Source organism: Notothenia rossii, assembly GCF_949606895.1.
Source record: "Notothenia rossii genome assembly, chromosome: 8".
In the NCBI taxonomy this organism is placed as follows: domain Eukaryota; kingdom Metazoa; phylum Chordata; class Actinopteri; order Perciformes; family Nototheniidae; genus Notothenia; species Notothenia rossii.
The window spans coordinates 71,837,300-71,855,124 of NC_136906.1; the positions used below are offsets into that span (position 1 = coordinate 71,837,300).

The following is a 17,825-nucleotide window of genomic DNA, read 5'->3' on the forward strand; positions in this document are numbered from 1 at the left end:
CTGACATATAGGACAGAGAAGACAAAATCCTCTCATTCGGGAAGCGAAAACCAGAGAATATTTGACTTTTTTTGTATTTTTATTGAAGATTAAAAGTCCAGAGATAAAAAGCAAAAGCATAAATACATGGCTCTGGATCAGAATGTTTTTAATTTGGTCTAACATTAGTCTGTAAAGATACCAAAGCTTTTTGCCTTTTTAAAAATAAATGTATGTATATTTTGTCTCTTTTTAGAATCACAATCAATAAATAAACCCTCTGTTAGCCCTTAGTATAGCATGAGAGTTTAACGTTTGTGTTCATGTGCTCTCTTCCTCAGATTGACCCCAAAGATTGGCTTCCCCTGGAGTGAGATCAGGAACATTTCCTTCAACGATAAGAAGTTCATCATCAAACCCATTGATAAAAAATCTCCAGTGAGTAAAAAATCTCCAGTGAGTACAGTATCAGCCGACCTAAGATCTCAAGCATGCTGACATTTCTAATCCCCAAATCCTTCTTTTAAAATCTCTCTTCTCCTTTACCACCTTCTCCAAGTTTAAAGTTCTTGTTTCTCTTTAGATATAACCAACTTTTAGAGCCTATTACGTTGCAGTATATGCTTCTACTTAAGCTTGTTTTACCTGAAGCATCGTGTGTCTCTGTAACGACGAGTCCACCATTAGACGTATCTCCACTGCTACTTACAGGCAATGCTATTAGTGATGGACCCCAACACACTAAAGTCTATACCTTATCTGTGTAGCTCACTCCCTTAACAAGTGAAGCAGTCTTTACCGTTAGTAGCAGGAATCCATTTTAACGTTTCCCTAAACCTCTCAGAGTTTCTACTTCAGTCTTTCATCAGGCAGCTGTTTAACTTCTGATCTCCCTCTCCCTCCTCCCCTCTGCTTCTTCTTCTCTAAATGTCAGGACTTTGTGTTCTACGCACCGAGGCTGCGCATCAACAAGCGCATCCTGCAGCTGTGCATGGGGAACCACGAGCTGTACATGCGCCGCCGCAAGCCCGACACCATCGAGGTGCAGCAGATGAAGGCCCAGGCCCGAGAGGAGAAGCAGCACAAACAGATGGAGAAGTACGCAAACGCCCTGAAACGTGTAGAGAGAACATTTGAGAAGCTGGGACTTGCAAATGTTTGCCATCTTTTGCGTAACAAATGACTTGAAAGTGGTAGTTTAACCTATTTCTGAACCAGCTTTACGAGTGTCAGGTAGTTTGAAAAGTGTGGACTCTTACTTAGTCAATACAAAACAAACTGACATGTTGCCATATGCAAAACCCGAGGGTCAAAAAGGACACTTTATTCATATGATATATTACTCATTACATAAGAGGGCAGTATGACTTGTTGAGGATTTGAGTGCAAAACATTTGAAACATACCCGTGAGTTGCAAAACCATGAGATGATCCCACCTCTTGCAGATGTCATTCTCCCAGACACTTTCAATCCATGCCCTTCTGTACATTGAGACGTCCGTTCACTTGGCAATAAAGCAGCATTCCTTCTCAAGTATGGGAAATCAGCTTGAATTGGCTGAAGTGAAAGTGAATGCAGTCTCTGCTGCTCACTGTCTGCCTCGTACAGCTGTTCAAACACAGTGATGTAACACGGAGCAGACAACACAGTAAATACCAGCAGACAGTTAGGATCCACACACACACACACACACACACACACACACACACACACACACACTCACACTCACACTCACACTCACACTCACACTCACACTCACACTCACACTCACACTCACTCTGGGCTGGTGTCCTAAAACAGTTTCTAGATGGTTTGGTACAAGTCCCTTAAGGTGTCCAATGTAATCATAATTGAGCCCTGAGGGAGATCTCAGGTTGTTGCTGCAGCAAAAGTTATGCCATAATTAACAACAAGGCTGAAGAACAAAAAGTACTAAAAGGACAATCTAGCTCTCCTATAAAAATTATTAACCCGTTGAAGTTTTTTTCTTCAAACCTTTACATTTTTAAATCCACTGTAAGATATCAATGTAAATACGATGCTAATTGAAGAGTGAAATCAGTAACCTGCTGCAGCTCTACTTTGACTTCTGAATAGGCTTTGATGCTTAAATGAAAAAAGTTTGATAATCCACTTGTCATCGAAGTCGTTTATTGGCCAAAAAACGCTCTTAATTATCTTAGTTAACATTTTCAAATGAAGGAATATGCAGCTTTTCTCCTCAGCTGAAAACATGCTGTTACCATTATGATAGTAAGTATTAGTAATCATTTAAGCAAAAATGCCAAATATTCCTTGAAAGTTTTTTCTCAAATGGGATTACTTCCTGGTTTTGGTTTTGTTAGTTTTTTAATCAATCTGTTTGAGATTTTAAATTGGGCCTAAGGGGATTTTGGCAGGTATTTCTCTCTATTTTCAGACATTTGATGGACTACTAAACAATGAGTGAAATAATCTTTTTGTTATAAGAATTGTTAGTCGCAGCCCTAATGTAAAACCATTACATAATTCCTGTTACTGATCACTACACTGACATCCTTCAGCTCTCTAGCAGCTGTTTTCAATACAGAATCGCATTGAAGCAGTTAAATGGCCCCAAATGGTCAAACTGAGAGAGAATACTATTTACACGTTGCATCTACTGTATGTGACCATGCCTGATGTAGCAGCAACAGCAGTGATGGAGCAGCTTGTGCAATCACGCTGTGAATCTGGGGCTTATGTGTGTGTGTGTGTGTGGGGGGGGGGGGGGCCAGACCCTGTCGTTTGTCAGCCGTTACTATGCGTCCAGCATGTCAGCTCACGGCGGCTGTGTGTTATCTGCAGGGCCCAGCTGGATAACGAGAAGAAGAAGAGGGAGGCCATCGAGAAGGAGAAGGATCAGATGGAGCGAGAGAAGCAGGAAATGATGGTGAGGCTGTACCAGTTTGAGGAGAAGACCAAGAAGGCAGAGAAAGGTGAGGCGGGGGGGGCTTATATATCACTTAACCCTTTGTGAGGCATTGAGTGTGTGTGTGTGCATAGTTAGCATGTGTGTGAGGCGGGGGGAGGGGAACGTGAGGTTATGTAAGCAGGTTATTTGTTTTATCAACAGCGTTTGTGACGAGTGTAAGCAGAAACAGTGAAGCATCTGTTATTGACTCAAGCACTGATGTGATCTGTGTTTACAGTATGACGCATTCTGGTTGGTTGTTTTCTTTGTGTGTTTTGATTTTTACTTTGTTTAGTGTCCAAACCAGAAACCTGTTTGTTTTTGTGACAGTCTCTAAAGTGACTCCGGGGGTTTCCTCATTAGTAATGATTAACACTTTAACAGCTCATAAATTAGTTCCAGATTATTTGAAGTGTTTGTTTTTAAATACTTCAAATTCCAGCTGACTGTGTTTTCACAGCTGGAAAAACACAAGTTGACACAGTCATGGGAAAGAGTCTGGGTGCCCAGTGCTTTTGTGATAACTGTGTGTCTATCCTCTATGCCAGTGGTTCCCAACCTTTTTTCCCCAAGAGCCCCCCCCCAAATGACTCCTATTGGAAGTTGCGCCGCCCCCCCCCCCCCCCCCCCCCCCCCCCCCCCCCAAAGTCTAAAAAATGTTTCAACCACTGTATCCAAACGTCACAAACTGGATGAATGTGAAGTATTTTGTGAAAGGAGGATGAAAGCATAACTAAGGAGCACTATTGGAGTGACTTTGATTATTATTGGACTCAGGATTCATTCATTTGGATGCCCGCTGTATGAAGAAATGAAAGGACGGCGCAAGTGGAAACAATTCACAAAGGGATTAAACTGTTTGAAACACATGCTCAAAGTAAGCCGGATTTTGCCGATGTGTTTATGTGGATTCAAAAGTCGTAAATAATCTACAAAATGGAGTTGAGGTCTTAAAATGTATGGAAAGGGTCTTAAGAAAGGTCTTAAAAGGTATTCAATTTGACTTCAGGATTCCTGCATATACCCTGTATAGGAAATCACTTAGCCTCTTTTTGAAGTAGAAGGCCATGAGCAAATTCATATTGAAAAGCATGAACAAGAAAGATATTGAAAAATGCCAGCTTTGTCCTTCAAAAGGTCAAACGGGTTCTGATTTAACTTCTTCGTCAGCAATCTTTCTTTTTATGGGCTCCTTTTTATTAATGCTGCTTACCTTTCTGCATCGTAGACATGCAGGAACAGATGCAGAGAGCCATGATCCTGGAGCAGGAGCGGAGGAGAGCCGAGGAGGATGCGGCCCGCCTGGAGGCCGAGCGCCAGGCCGCCCTGCTGGCCAAAGAGGAGCTGGCCCGCCAAGCTGAGGACCAGCTGAAGAGCCAGGAGCAGCTGGTCAGTGCTGCACTCACACCCAGCAACTCTTTATTAACCTTCAACCACGTTTCCAATCCTCTACGGTTATCTGTATAGTTTGTAGAACAACGGATATACAAAAGAGACACTCCGGTTAACTAGCATCTGTTTCATCTGACATTTCAATTCATTTGTATTTGTCCCGCTCATGGAACGCAAAAATCAATGTGCAATAATTGCCAACAAAGCATGTCTCTACAACACACCATTGAGCGAAAAGGAGCAGGGAGAAGAAACAAATCTTATATGAGCTGGCCCTTTCTAAAAAAACAAACAAAATAAATAGAAATAGATGGTCTGCCCTTCATAATACTTTTTTTTTTTTTTTCACAGCCAAACATAACAGTGTCTTAGGATACTAAGAGAAACACAAAAAATGCTTATTTCCCACTTGAGGGTTAACGGAAAGAAACAAAACAAAAAACACCAAAACATCACATGTATAAGGAAAAGGAAAAGTGCAACACCCTCATCTGAGTCCTACTGGAGTGGAAAGCGGCGCATACTAATAATAACAATAACAATAACAATAACACATCACACCTCTATTGCATGTTTGCTTTGAAACGACCTCATTCATGCTCCAAAACCAAGTCATTGAGTCAGTAAATTGGCAAACACCACCAAGATAAAAAAAAAATGTTGAGCCAAACTGACAACATTTTTGACATTTGACATTTTTGACAACATCAAAAAAAGTTTGGCTGCATGTTTGAGAGATAAGACAAATCAAAGTGTTTGCTCTCCACATTCAGCGGAGACTTTGTCCACCAGGCACATAGCAGGGTGGAGTATTCAGCAGTGCCTGGCTACAGTAGCTCCAGACAAAACAACTTTGTAGCGTCCAGCTGGACCACACCCCATTACTGCAGACTTCTCCCCCCCACCCCCCCCACCCTCTTTGCAGACCACCCACAGGACCGTGCTGCTCCCTCTCACTTTAACAGTCCGGACAGTAAAGCTGTGGTTCCTTTTCCCACAACCACACAGACACCTGCTGCTACGAGACCTTTATACTTAAACCTTATTAAGAAGCTTCTGCAAAGGATTTAGTGTCCGTGCTCTGAATGCCACTGAGAAGACAATCTGGAGCTGTTGAATCAAAGCACAGAACGCATTAATAGTTCACTTTGTTCCCCGTGTTGTCACTGAGGGCTGAACACCTTTTTCAAATCAACAGTTTCACGGCCGGAGAGTCGGTTCAGTGATTTTACAACCGAAGCAGGTGTCCCGTTTAATACTTAGCCTCCGGTTAGTGAGGCTGGTGAAAGACGAGCTGCTCACATTGTTCGGGGGTCCGGAGGAATGTCCCACAGACTGGTCACGTTTCATCAGGACGCTCAGGCTTCGTTTTGTTAGGACTGAAACTCTGAATGCTTTTGAATAACATGAATAAACTAGTGTTCAGAAACTCAAGTATTCAAACCTTGACCTACTTTCAGCGTGTCAGTCCTTCTGTGTCTTCAAGTACAGCTTTGTTTATTCTTTCTGCTGTACTCTGTTCTCTCGATGGGACCACCTGATTAAATAAAGGTGTTATTCCATGATCCAGCTACACTTATTAAACCTGGACTCTTTAATAAGTCTTTCTCTTGTTGTTTTCTTCACAGGCTTCAGAGCTGGCAGAGCACACGGCTAAGATCAGCCTGCTGGAGGACGCCAAGAGGCGCAAAGAGGAGGAGGCTAACTCCTGGCAGCTCAGGGTGAGAGCTTTACCTGAGAGCACACTGAGGCTCATTCAGACACTTTACAGCAGGCAGTTACAGTATGTTAGATTCAATTCAATTAGTTTAGACCAGGGGTAGCCAACACGGTGCCCGCGGGCACTTAGTCGCCCGCAGGGGCAACGTGAGTCGCCCGCCGGGCATGTTCTAAAAGTAGCTCGCCAAGCAAATCCAAAAAGTATAAAATACACAAAACAAAAAAGGAAATGTAATTAAAAGAACCTACTCTATGCATAAACGAAACCTCAATCATAGCGAACTCTATCTACTTACTACAACTCTATATCTATCTAACACCCCTCCTCCCCCCACCCCCACAATGAATATCAACCAATCACGTTCTTGCTTGATTTGCGGGACCAGCGTTGCAGTCGGGAAGAAAAGCAATGTAGCACCTCCCCGCTGATTTTCCTTCTAGCAGAATCTACACATCAGCCCCATTGAACAGCCTATCATGCCAGCCGATACCACACATGAGGGGCAGAGCTGTACTGTGTGTGTGTGTTGCAACTTGCATATATTTATTGCACTTGATCCACACATACACGTGGAGTAATTTCCTTTAAAAAAAACAGTTTAAAAGGGGAGTGATTAGTCAAATATGCATAAATGAAAAGATAGAATGCTAACTAGGTAACATAAGATAAGAATAAACAAGTTGAAATGATTTGTTATTGGTTGTGATCATATCCTAAAGACGTTTGGATTATTGAAAAGTATACAGCTCCCTTTCATCTGAGTGTTGAGAGCTGTGTCCATAAATTCATTTTGTGTTCAAAGTGCTCCAGATTGATGCATTTCACTTCAACATTTAAAAAAAAATTCCCCTGGAGGATGTGAGGCCCCCCCCCAAAATAAAGCAGGTTAAAATAATTAAATTGAATACATGTTATTTTAGTAAACACTGAAAACGGGTCCCACAGACCCAAACGGCACACAAAGGTTAAAGGTAAGCATATAATAATGTTAAAATGTGCTAAATATATACACTGCAAAAAACAAAAAAAAGAGGAGTAAAAGCAGCCCCCGACTTGTTTTATTTTTTTTAAAGTAGCTCTCGTCCTAAAAAAGGTTGTTGAGCCCTGGTTTAGACTCTTTCTCATTCTCTACACTATAGACAAAACTGTTTAAGAAACGAGGCAGTTGTGATTAATTTTTAATTTTAATTTTTTTAGTCAATTTGTTGAACATGTCAGAAACAAAACATACAACAATAACAATAATATATATTCTTTTTCTTTTTTTTTTTTTCTCGCTCAAAATAATAATTATAACAAAGTACAAAAAGAAAATAATACAAAAAAAAATACAAAAAAAATCTCAAATAGTCTCTTTCATGTTCAACAGGGGCAAGAAGAAGCTTAAAACAACTTTCCTGGTCCTACCTCCTCTAGCATGCACTTTTCTTATAAATAAAATATTAGTTTATCGTCATCAGCGACATGTTTGTCTTAAAATATTACAAAACAATCAGAAAGAAATTACTTTTACAATTACAAGAAATAACAAATGGGATTTGTACAGGTCCTGTTCATAACCATTAATGATTTGGCTCCTAAGTAATACTTTCAGTTTAGATAGACTTGTTAAAGAGTAATGCATGACTCCCACCCTCTGCACTCAGAATTCAAGCTTTTTCCTTCGGGCCGGTTTGTTGTCCCAAAGAGTAGAACGAAGCGGTCTGAAAACAGGTTTATCCCTGCAGCTATTGCACACATGAACACATCATAGGAGTGTCACACAGATGCATATTTTTATTTATTTAATTATGAATTGTAGTAGTAGTGTTTTCCTTCTTAAAATGTTTCTGAAATATTTTGAGGTTGAGCAGGGTATACTTGTACTTTTTACTAGTCCTTTTATTAGAGATGTGTGTTGTTTGTGTTTGTTCTTAGTGTCAGGATGGATCTCTTGTCTTTTTCTCTGCAAACAAAATCTACCTACGGGTACAAATAAAAAAACCTGAACCTGAATGCTTGTGATCCTAAATCCAAACCAAATCAGATATTATAAATATAATATATTCTATTCATACTATTACTTCATGTTTATTATTATGTGCCATTTTATTTGTATTCTTATCATCCATACTTGTCAACCCTCACGATTTTCGCGGGAGACTCCCGATTTCATTGCCCTCTCCCGCGTTTCTCCCGATTTCTGACAAAATCAGATTTACAGACGACTGTTTCCACTCGGACTTTAATACAGCTACACCATTGTTTGGTTTCCATGGTAACACGTCTCTTTAGTAGCGCGCGCAACTCAAAGTCTGAGAGGGTGAGGCAGATTTTCACAGAAAACAGAACAAGAATCGACAACTGCTCTACTCTCTGCTCACTCCTTTCCTGTAAAATACAGGTCCAGCCCACACATACTGTATGCTCCATCAAGGACGGTGCTACAGGCCGCAAGGCATTGCACTTACAACTACAATAAGCATGTTAATGTTAATCTAACAGCTCCGGCGATCCCCCCCCCAATTTTGCATTTTGAAATGCTCCCGATTTCTGAGGTCTAAAGGTTGGCAAGTATGTTATCATCCCATGTGTAGTATCTGTGTTCCTGTCTTATTCTGTTGCTGCTCTAACACGGGGATCAATAATAATAATAATAATAGAGGACATTTGTATAGCGCCTTTCAAGGGACCCAAGGCCGCTTTACATGGTGAACAAACAAACAAACAAACAAACAATGAAGCTCCATCTTACCTTACCTTATATAAAACATTTTTTTTTTTTTAAACGTGATTTGGCCAGGGAGGCACTTTCTATTAGACTGTTGACTTTCATTTTGTTGACTTTGAAACTTGAAAAGAAAGGATTTTTCCATCCACATAGAGTTTAAACTGACTCTGTGTTTAATTGCTTCTCCTCTCAGGCCCAGGAGGCGCAGGACGACCTGATAAAGACCCGGGAGGAGCTGCACAATGTGATGACGGCGCCCCCCCCGCCGCCTCCCCCCCCCATGTTCGATAACATGGACTACAACAGCGACAGCGAGGAGAACGTCAGCGAGGAGAACCTCAGCACGAACAGCGCCGACCTGCAGAACGACGGCATCAACGACCACCGCTACGAGGAGGACCGTCTGACGGAGGCCGAGAAGAACGAGCGCGTGCAGAAACAGCTGAGGGTAAACAAACACTGTCAATAGTATTTATTTCATGTTATATGGCGACAACTGTTTCTTTGTTTTTGTAATTTGGTATTAAGATGAAAATTGTAGACAAACCAAGCACATAGGGAGTGAAAAAATACAAGAGAAAATATAATATATAAATAAAACCAAATGAAACGACTAGATAAGAGATAAAGGGAAAGGAAGAGATAAAGACTGATATAAATAGTACAAAATAAAAAGTCCCAACAACATCGGTGAGTCAGTGAAACCACACAACACCGTAGACACAGAACATCATTGAGTTATTAGTAAATCCACATTAACAAACCACATCGCTGACAAGAAACACAAATCACAAATACTCATTCAAAACAAACGAACACAGTGGAACTATTTCCGACAGCTTTTTTATAGATTTGAAAATAAAAAAGTATCTTCCAGTGAATTGTGAATTGCTGTTTGCATTTGCATGAGCACGGCTTCCTGTAATAACAACGTGATGACGCAAAAGGATTATCAATAAAAGTGTCCAGGAGTAATTCCTTACTATAGAGTACTGAGTGTCAGTGATACAGGAAGTAGGAACAGTCAGAAGAACAGATATTCAATTGTCAAAATGAGCTTTTACAAATCCTTTAATTGAGAAATCTTAGTTGAGTAAATGTACAAAAGTATTGACATCAAAATATTGTAAGTTCCAAGAGTAAAAGTACTTGGACGAGCAACTTTGAATTACTTTCTATACTGCTGCTGGATATCTCAACCCATAATTATATATCGATGTTTATTTATTAGTTGTTTTATATTTAATTGTAGCTAATCATCCAAATCTTTAAAGTTACTAAAGACACATTTAGTGGAGATAGAAGTTCAACATTGGCTTCCAAAATGTAGGAGTTTAAAGTGGCATAAAATGGAAAAAATGAAGTATAAGTAGTTACAAATTGCTCTTAAGTACGCCACTATGAGTACATGTACCTCTTTACAGAATAATCTAAATCAAAATTCCTTTATTCGACCCGGTGAGGGGGGGGGGCGGCATTACATTGTTACAGCAAAGTATACATTACATAAATAAAAGCCTCTTAGTCAAAGGCATCCACATGATATAGTTAAAATATTTACAATTGACAGAAGTACACATTCAGGTAGACGAGTAAGTAGCAGCAGTATTTATAAATAAAATAAGTGCAACATTATAGAATGAAGACTGGTTGAGTAGTAAAATGATACAGATCATTGTTACAGTAATAGATTGCACATCAGTGGTTGAATATTGTAAGTTGTTGGATTTGTTTCTCACACCCTCCTCCTCCCCCCTCTCTCCCCCCCAGGCCCTGACCTCAGAGCTCGCTCAGGCGCGTGACGAGTCCAAGAACACCACGAACGACCTCCTTCACAGCGAGAACGTCCGGGCCGGCCGAGACAAATACAAGACGCTGAGACAGATCCGATCGGGCAACACCAAGCAGAGGATCGACGAGTTCGAGGCCTTATAGAAAGATCCCTCGGCCCCTTCGCCCTTTCTGATTGGTCCCTACGTCTCGGCACGTGGACACACACACACACACACACACACACACACACACACACACACACACACACACACACACACAAACAAACACGCTCATGTATAACACACACACCAGTCGCTGACTAACCTGGAGCAGTATAAACAGAGAGACACATTCCTGTTGGGAGTGTGCAGAGCTTTGCAAATCCTCAGAAGCAAACTTAGTGCCAAATCCTTTCCTCCTCTTAGTGTCTCAGACCTTGTATTTGATTGTGTGTAATTGGTTCGACTTCAGACCTAATCATTCTTGTTTTAATCCAGCGGTGTGATGAAGTAGTGGGACTAGCCAAATGTCTTATTGTTTCATGATGTGCACATATGATATTTAATCAAAGCCTCGCTTCTTTTTCATGTTTGCCGTGTTGGAAGAAAAGGACAGCTTGTCGTTGAAAGCGACCACTCAGAAAGGGGGAAAGTATAAGCAGGAAAATGTTTGTTTTTATTTTCCTTTATATTTGAACACTTCCATTTATGTTTAACATTGCTATACAGTAGTTTAAAATCATCCCTAGCTTGATATTTATACTGTATATGGGACATTAAAAAGGGTATTTCATCTTGGTTTGTATATTTTTGCTATCTACTAATGACAATGAAAACATTTATGTTTTATATATTGACCAAAATAGTCTTATGTTCCATACGTTTTCCTTCAGATCACTAAATTAAAGAGATTTAACTGTAAGTTATTATTATTTTTTACTGTAGGAAATATCCAGCTGCATGCCATTAAATCAGTAAAGGACAATGCTATCTATCGAGGTACTTTTGATTTGTTTGTTGCCGGGCAGTTCGCAGCATGCAGAGAAATGTCTTTATCCTCGCAGCGCTGCGTGGACTGGGACACTTTAGGTTTGATATATTTTATTTCTCTGTTCTGCGTCATGTTGCTGTTGAGTGAGAGACGAGCATGTGTTGTGCTCTCCCCCTCCCGATGTGGCCTTCTCTGGCCGTCCCTCTGCAAGGTCAGTGACAGACGGTCGGCCCTCACTTCGTAGCCAAGGTGCTCAGTCACACAAACGTTAGTTATTTTAGTGTTAAACCTAATGAGGGTTGAGGTGAGCGTTACAAAGAGTTTTCACTTCGCAGGTCACTATGGACAGACAGTGAACATCTCTCTCTGGACCAGAGTAGCCTCTACTGTAAGAAAACACTCCTTTTGTATATGAACAGGATTTTATAATGAGGTGTTCAACATATTGGCAATAAAGAAAAATCTATGATTACACATCAGCGTTTCTTTGTTTGTACACTTTTTGACCAAAACATCCCTGTCTTTATGCACACACACATGAATTTATGAAGAGCACTTTTTTCAACATACTATACTGTGACTTCTTACTGACGTACTATAATGTCAAATGTTTTCAAATGTTTCGACATACTATACTACAGTATGACTTATTTTTTTAGAAACTATATTATGACTTTTTGTTTACATACAACTTTTTACACATGTTATCACATACTGTATTATGAATTTTCATAAATAAAATTGTATTTGAACTACTGTTTTGAGCATGTACAATACTATGACCTTTTTTGACAAGAACTTCACTACGGCTTTTTTTTTTTTTTTTAAAGCAATTGTTATAGCATTTTATATTGGCATGCTATTTTAAGCCCTTTAAAATACTAAACTGGGGTACAATACAAAAAACTCAAAGTTATGAGGGCTAAATGCCAATTAAGGAAGGCACAGCGCTCGTTAACTGTTGCCATGGTGACTCTTACAGTAATAACGCACTGTGACGATGTTATAGTGCCGAGTGTGTTTCTGAATGACTTGTTTGCCTGCCTGACGTTGCCGAGTGACAGGGACGGTGACGTCACTCAACCTGTTTGGCGTCCTAACAACTGTTGCCATGGTGACCCAGAGCAGACCGGGTTTACAGAGAATCCCAGGCCGGTGACATCATCGCTGCTCTTCTTCTTCTTCTTCTTCTTCTTCTTCAAATGAAACCAGAGAATGTCTTTCACACAGACCCAGACAAGAAAGGCTTCATTGTCCAGAGGGAGAGAATCAAACCACTTCCTGTGAAGAGAGAGTTTAGTTTAGGAAAATCAGATCAGTTTCATTTCCAGTGATTTCATTGCGTGGATGTTTAGCTGAACATCACTTTCAGGAGGTAATTGAATTTGAACGATGCCTTTAATGCTGCAAAGAAGCTTCTAGCACACTTGACACCACTTTTGTTAATATTGTGCCTTTTATCATATTTAAATGAACATTTTGATCTTCTGGGGAACACTTGACAAGAACCAGATAATAAGATGGATATCACGCTAACAGTTAGCGGCTAACTGCTCACTGTTGGGTTGGATCCTTATATTTCCCAAAAGGTTGAATTATTCCTTTAATACATGTTTACAGACAATAAACAAACACAAACAATCTTTAGAAGGGATTATTACACCATAGTGTTTTGGAATCTGAATGGCATTTAACAATAGTTTTCCTTTCTGGTCTCACCCGTCAGACACACACACAAACACACATATCTATACAAACACACCCTCACGCTTATTATACACTTGCACTCTTTGATGCATTCATAAACACACACACCAGTACACACACAACACACCTCAAAGGCCCACGGACATTGACACATACACGCACAAAGAGACATGCAAGGCCACAATGAGGTGTGCTTACACTCTGACGCATGTGTTCTGCTCTATGTTTGCATAAAAGAGAAGGTGTTAGGCACCTCTGATAAGGACAGTTAGATCATGGCCATGTGTTAAAACTCAGTCTGCAGGAAGTCATGGAGTCTGAAGGAGACGCTCTTCTGACCTCTAGTGATGGAACATGGGCCTTTTATTCCCCTTAAACTAAATCATTCTACAAATAAACTTTACTTGAGCAAGTGTTACATTTGTATCCTGCGTTATACCTTTGTCTTCTCTGCATGTATCTGAAAGCTGATCACTTTATAAAATCTGATACTCTACAATGGATATTTAGAATAAACTATTCCAAAGTTTAGGAAGTAGTCAAAATGTACGGTAATCAGTCATTATATTCCGTTAATAGGATAACTCCAAACCCAGAAGTTACTTTTACTTCAATACTTACTTACTTACTTTTGTTGTTTTACTTTTTTAACATGTCATTTTGAATGTAGGACTTTTACTTGTAACAGAGTTATTGTTTTTGCAGGCCAGTGTTGTTACTTTCACGTAAGTAGTACTTCTTCATTAATGTACTGTAAAGTAATGCTGAAAATGTGTTCTTAATTGTTTTCTGTATTTTTCTTTTTAAAAAGTGTGGGATTATTGAATTGTTTAATTTAATAAATGAAATCACATGATAACTACTACATCAGAAAACACATTATAATCTACTGCATGATTTTGGATGTTATAATTAATGTAATCATATCAGAAACTACAGTAAACTACTTATTTTATTTATTAGTAAATATGTATTATTAGCTGTAGAATTCATGACAGAAAATTCCTTTATTTATATAAATAGGTGTATGATAATTAATATTCTAATATATAATATGAATTCACAATATAAAATAATTCATGACATTAAAATAAAAAATGACGTTGCTGGTGTTAAATCAAGTCAGCTTTAATCAAGTGAATTTATTAAGCCCAATATCACAAACATTACAAAAAGATGTACAATGCGTTCTGTGGTTTCAGAAAGTAAAGGACAAAATAAAAAAAAGAACAATAAATTAATTAATAAATTAACAAAAAAGGAAGTTAAACAACTTTTGTGCAAAACGGACAACTGCAATATCATCCTTTTTCAAGATGAAAGGCTTTAATCAAGTGGATATATTTTGTTATTAAACTATCACATGTTAAATTATCTGCCGACGTGTGTCTTTCTCCTGCAGACTCTTGAAGGAGCTGAGCTGCATGACCTCCCTCTGCTCGGAGGAGGAGAACTTGACTCTGAGCAGCACTTCTCCTCCGTGTTGCTCCACAGCGCCTCCCTCTGAAGCCTGCACAGAAACACAAGAAGGAGAGGGAATAAACTCACATGCAGCCTCAAAAACAATCCCAGAATATGTGATGAAGAACTGCATTATTCATAAATGTTTAAAATTATTGAGTTCAAATGGAAAACCAAATCTTTGATAAATAACTTTTTTCTTATACAAACTACCAGAATAAAATATAAGCGGCCTGCAATACATTCTGAGATAAGAGGAAGGATAAAATATTAATATATTTTTCATAGATGAGCAGGTTTTTTTCGGTATTGGTCATAAATGTTTTCACTTAAGTGGATAGTAAGGCATCTCAGAAAATATGCTTTTTTTGTTAATTATTTTGAGAGCTTGATGAGATATTACTGTCATCATGTCTGTATGAGGCCCCATTTACACGGGAACGCAAACGCAAACAAACCGAATTCGATATCAAAAAAGTATTCCGTTCAGACAGATACGGCTCAATAAACGTGTCCCTTCACACGAGACCGCTCGACCCGCTGGAGACGCTGTAGTGCATATGCCGGGCCTGTAAGTGGCGCTGTACTTCCGCAACAAAATACACCAAAAGCAGCGAAGAAGACCCCCGAGCATGGTTGCCATGGTTGCCTGGTTGCCCTTCTGTTTATTCTCCGCGATGGATTTAGCAACATGTAGTTAATGTAGTTATCCATGTCCACTTGTTGCTGATGGTTGTGGTAGAGGAGCTGTAGATTTTGCACTAACATCTGTATAATGGTCAGTAGCAGTAGCAGTATCTACTGACAGTAGCTGAATACTGACAGTAGCTAATGACCATGCTACAGCAGTGAGCAGCAGAGGTGGGGAGAGGCGGGGCTATGGCTTCATCGTTATCAGGAAATTATCGTTTAGGAAGTACACACGGAGCCGTTTGCCCCCCCAGAGCATTCTGTCCGCGGATCTATCCACCTTGGGACCCGTTATCGTTTGAGGGGTCCGTTTCCCCGGTTCTGTTACGGCCTCGTGTGAACGAACGGGCTATACGAAAGAGAAAAGTAGCGGATACAACCCGTTTCGTTCCCGTGTAGACAGCGCCTCAGAACTACTGTATGCTACAGCCAACAGTCAATTAGCTTAGCTTAGCATAACAATTGGAAACAGGGGGAAACTTCTGCCTTGTCTCAGTCCAAATTGTAATAAAATTCACCTACCAAAACCAAATCTAAAGCTATATTGTTAGATCAATATCTCTTGTAAGATTATAACCTTACAAAGTGTGAACAACTAGCATTTGGGGATGTACTCTTCATTTAATATTGAAGACAGTGCCTTTCAATTTTTACCTTGTGACAAAGTGGGTACCAGTTGAAGCTCTGGGAAGTCTTGTCCTCAAACCTCCAGCCATCCAGCGGGAAGAGGGCCTCGCCGAGAAACACTTTCCTTCTCAGGGTCCCTGAATGCCACACAGAGGCCTGCAGTCTCTTTCCAAGCAGCAGGTGGCGCTCTATGGGAAACTGTCAAACACCAGACCAAGACATTTGTTTAATTTGAGATAAGTGGCACAATCATTGTCCAGACAACTGAGGTAAAATCATGTTTGTACCTTGAACACTTCATTATAAACCGGATTCGTCATGTTTTTCTTGACCGTCGTCTTCATTTTGCTGCTCTTTCCCGGCAGCATGCAGAGTTTGACGTACCTACACAAATAAATATCAAGATGCTGAGTATTTGATGGATAACCCGATATGAAATAAGGCCTAAACATGAACAAGCATTCAGATTACTGGAAAAAATGCTGCTCCAAAAACAAGTTAAACAATATTGAAAAAATGCTGTTTTCACTTGAAACAAGTACAAAAATCTGCCAATAGAACAAGTGAACATTTGCTTGGTAAGATTTCTTGAAATAAGAAGGGATATTTAGATAAATCAGATCTTATAATTAGCTGGGAGAAAAAAATGGAACTATATTTGACCAGAATCAGGAAATGTTGTATTAAAATAAAAGCCGCAAATGCTCAAACGTTTTCTGTTTTCTGATATTAGTTGATGATTTTCTAATAAATATGTAAAAACAGAATGTGTTTCATCTGAGATACAACTCAAAATAAGATTTTTTGACTTAAAAAGATGATGCATTGTCTAAAAACAAGACCTGATATCTCACTGCAGTGTTAATTTCTGAAGTTATAGTGTCTTACAGTATATCAGGTGTTAAGACATATTCTGAGTAGATATTAGACAGATATACATGGCAAGATTTCAAGTTTTTGTAGTGAGAGTGATATTTATTATCCTTACGGGTGGCACTTCTTCTTCTTGGCGTCTCCGTGGGAGAGATTTCTGCAGCACCCGACGGTGATCTCCAGACAGGACGAGTCGCTGCTGTAGGACAGAGCCAGCTCCAGCTCTCCGTCCATGCTGACGCTCTCCAAGAGACCGCAGTCTGTGCTGAGGATGCTGCAGCTGCTGCCCTGAGAACATTCAAAGCATAACATGTAGTATTCTGCCAGTGAGAACATTTAAATACATAACATGTAGTATTCTGCCAGTGAGAACATTTAAATACACAACATGTAGTATTCTGCCAGTGAGAACATTTAAATACACAACATGTAGTATTCTGCCACTGAGGGTCTCCGGACTTCATGATACACTGAATATAGCAGTTTCATGTTAAAAAATCTGTGTGTTCTGGTTGCTTAGCTTGGTAGCTTGACTGAAAACGAACGTCCAGGAGGGGCTGTGATTGGATTTTGCATTTGTGTTTGCTCAATTTGTTAATCTGATAAAATGTCCACTTTGTTCAGTTAAAACATTTAATTTCTGACAGCTTCTGGCTTCAGGAAACAGCAAACCCGTTTAATGAAACAAGGCAATCAATATGTGGGAATGACTTTTTTCTTTGTAATCGTTATTCTGCTTCTGGCAAACAACTACAAAGCAGACACATGCTCAAAGGGAATACATGGCATGAAGATTACAGAAAATAATTATTATAGATTTCAATCATTAAAATCAGTAAAAGAAACATTTTGGACAATGTAAATGACCAACTCAACAAAATATATAAGATATGTCTAGTTGTACTAACTGAGACTAGAGAACAGGCCAATAAGAGTATTTTTTATATGAGCTAAAGGGCTGACATAAGAG

At 39.6% G+C, this 17,825-nt stretch overlaps 2 protein-coding genes across 4 annotated transcripts in view; one reads left to right on the forward strand and one right to left on the reverse strand.

The window, feature by feature from the left end:
- Positions 1-11,971, forward strand: part of ezrb (ezrin b) — a 37,246-nt gene extending 25,275 nt beyond the window's left edge. For 2 of the 3 annotated variants that reach the window (XM_079643502.1, XM_079643501.1), the window contains 7 exons: positions 321-435; positions 914-1,077; positions 2,807-2,937; positions 4,141-4,301; positions 5,933-6,025; positions 8,928-9,182; positions 10,505-11,971. In XM_079643502.1, the coding sequence (XP_079499628.1) occupies positions 321-435; positions 914-1,077; positions 2,807-2,937; positions 4,141-4,301; positions 5,933-6,025; positions 8,928-9,182; positions 10,505-10,669 (1,084 nt within the window). In that variant the 3' untranslated portion in view covers positions 10,670-11,971. The remainder of the gene's footprint in view (positions 1-320; positions 436-913; positions 1,078-2,806; positions 2,938-4,140; positions 4,302-5,932; positions 6,026-8,927; positions 9,183-10,504) is intronic. The other variant, XM_079643503.1, reaches the window with a different exon arrangement.
- Positions 11,972-14,311: 2,340 nt separating this feature from the next.
- sytl3 (synaptotagmin-like 3) lies at positions 14,312-17,729 on the reverse strand. The gene is made up of 4 exons (XM_079646782.1): positions 16,971-17,729; positions 16,270-16,366; positions 16,010-16,180; positions 14,312-14,714 (listed from the first exon to the last, which is right to left on the reverse strand). The coding sequence occupies exons 1-4, from the start codon at positions 17,189-17,191 to the stop codon at positions 14,571-14,573; spliced, it is 633 nt and encodes a 210-aa protein (XP_079502908.1). The 5' UTR covers positions 17,192-17,729; the 3' UTR covers positions 14,312-14,570.
- Between the last annotated feature and the right edge of the window lie 96 nt (positions 17,730-17,825).

What these genes read in the sequence shown, in the direction of transcription:
- sytl3 (XM_079646782.1), bottom strand. Translation starts at nt 17,191, where the DNA reads ATGTTCTCACTGGCAGAATACTACATGTTATGCTTTGAATGTTCTCAG. An exon ending in AAGAAGAAGAAGTGCCACCC is followed by an intron (nt 16,367 to 16,970) that starts GTAAGGATAATA and finishes TTATTTGTGTAG; the next exon opens with GTACGTCAAACTCTGCATGC. An exon ending in TTTATAATGAAGTGTTCAAG is followed by an intron (nt 16,181 to 16,269) that starts GTACAAACATGA and finishes GGTGTTTGACAG; the next exon opens with TTTCCCATAGAGCGCCACCT.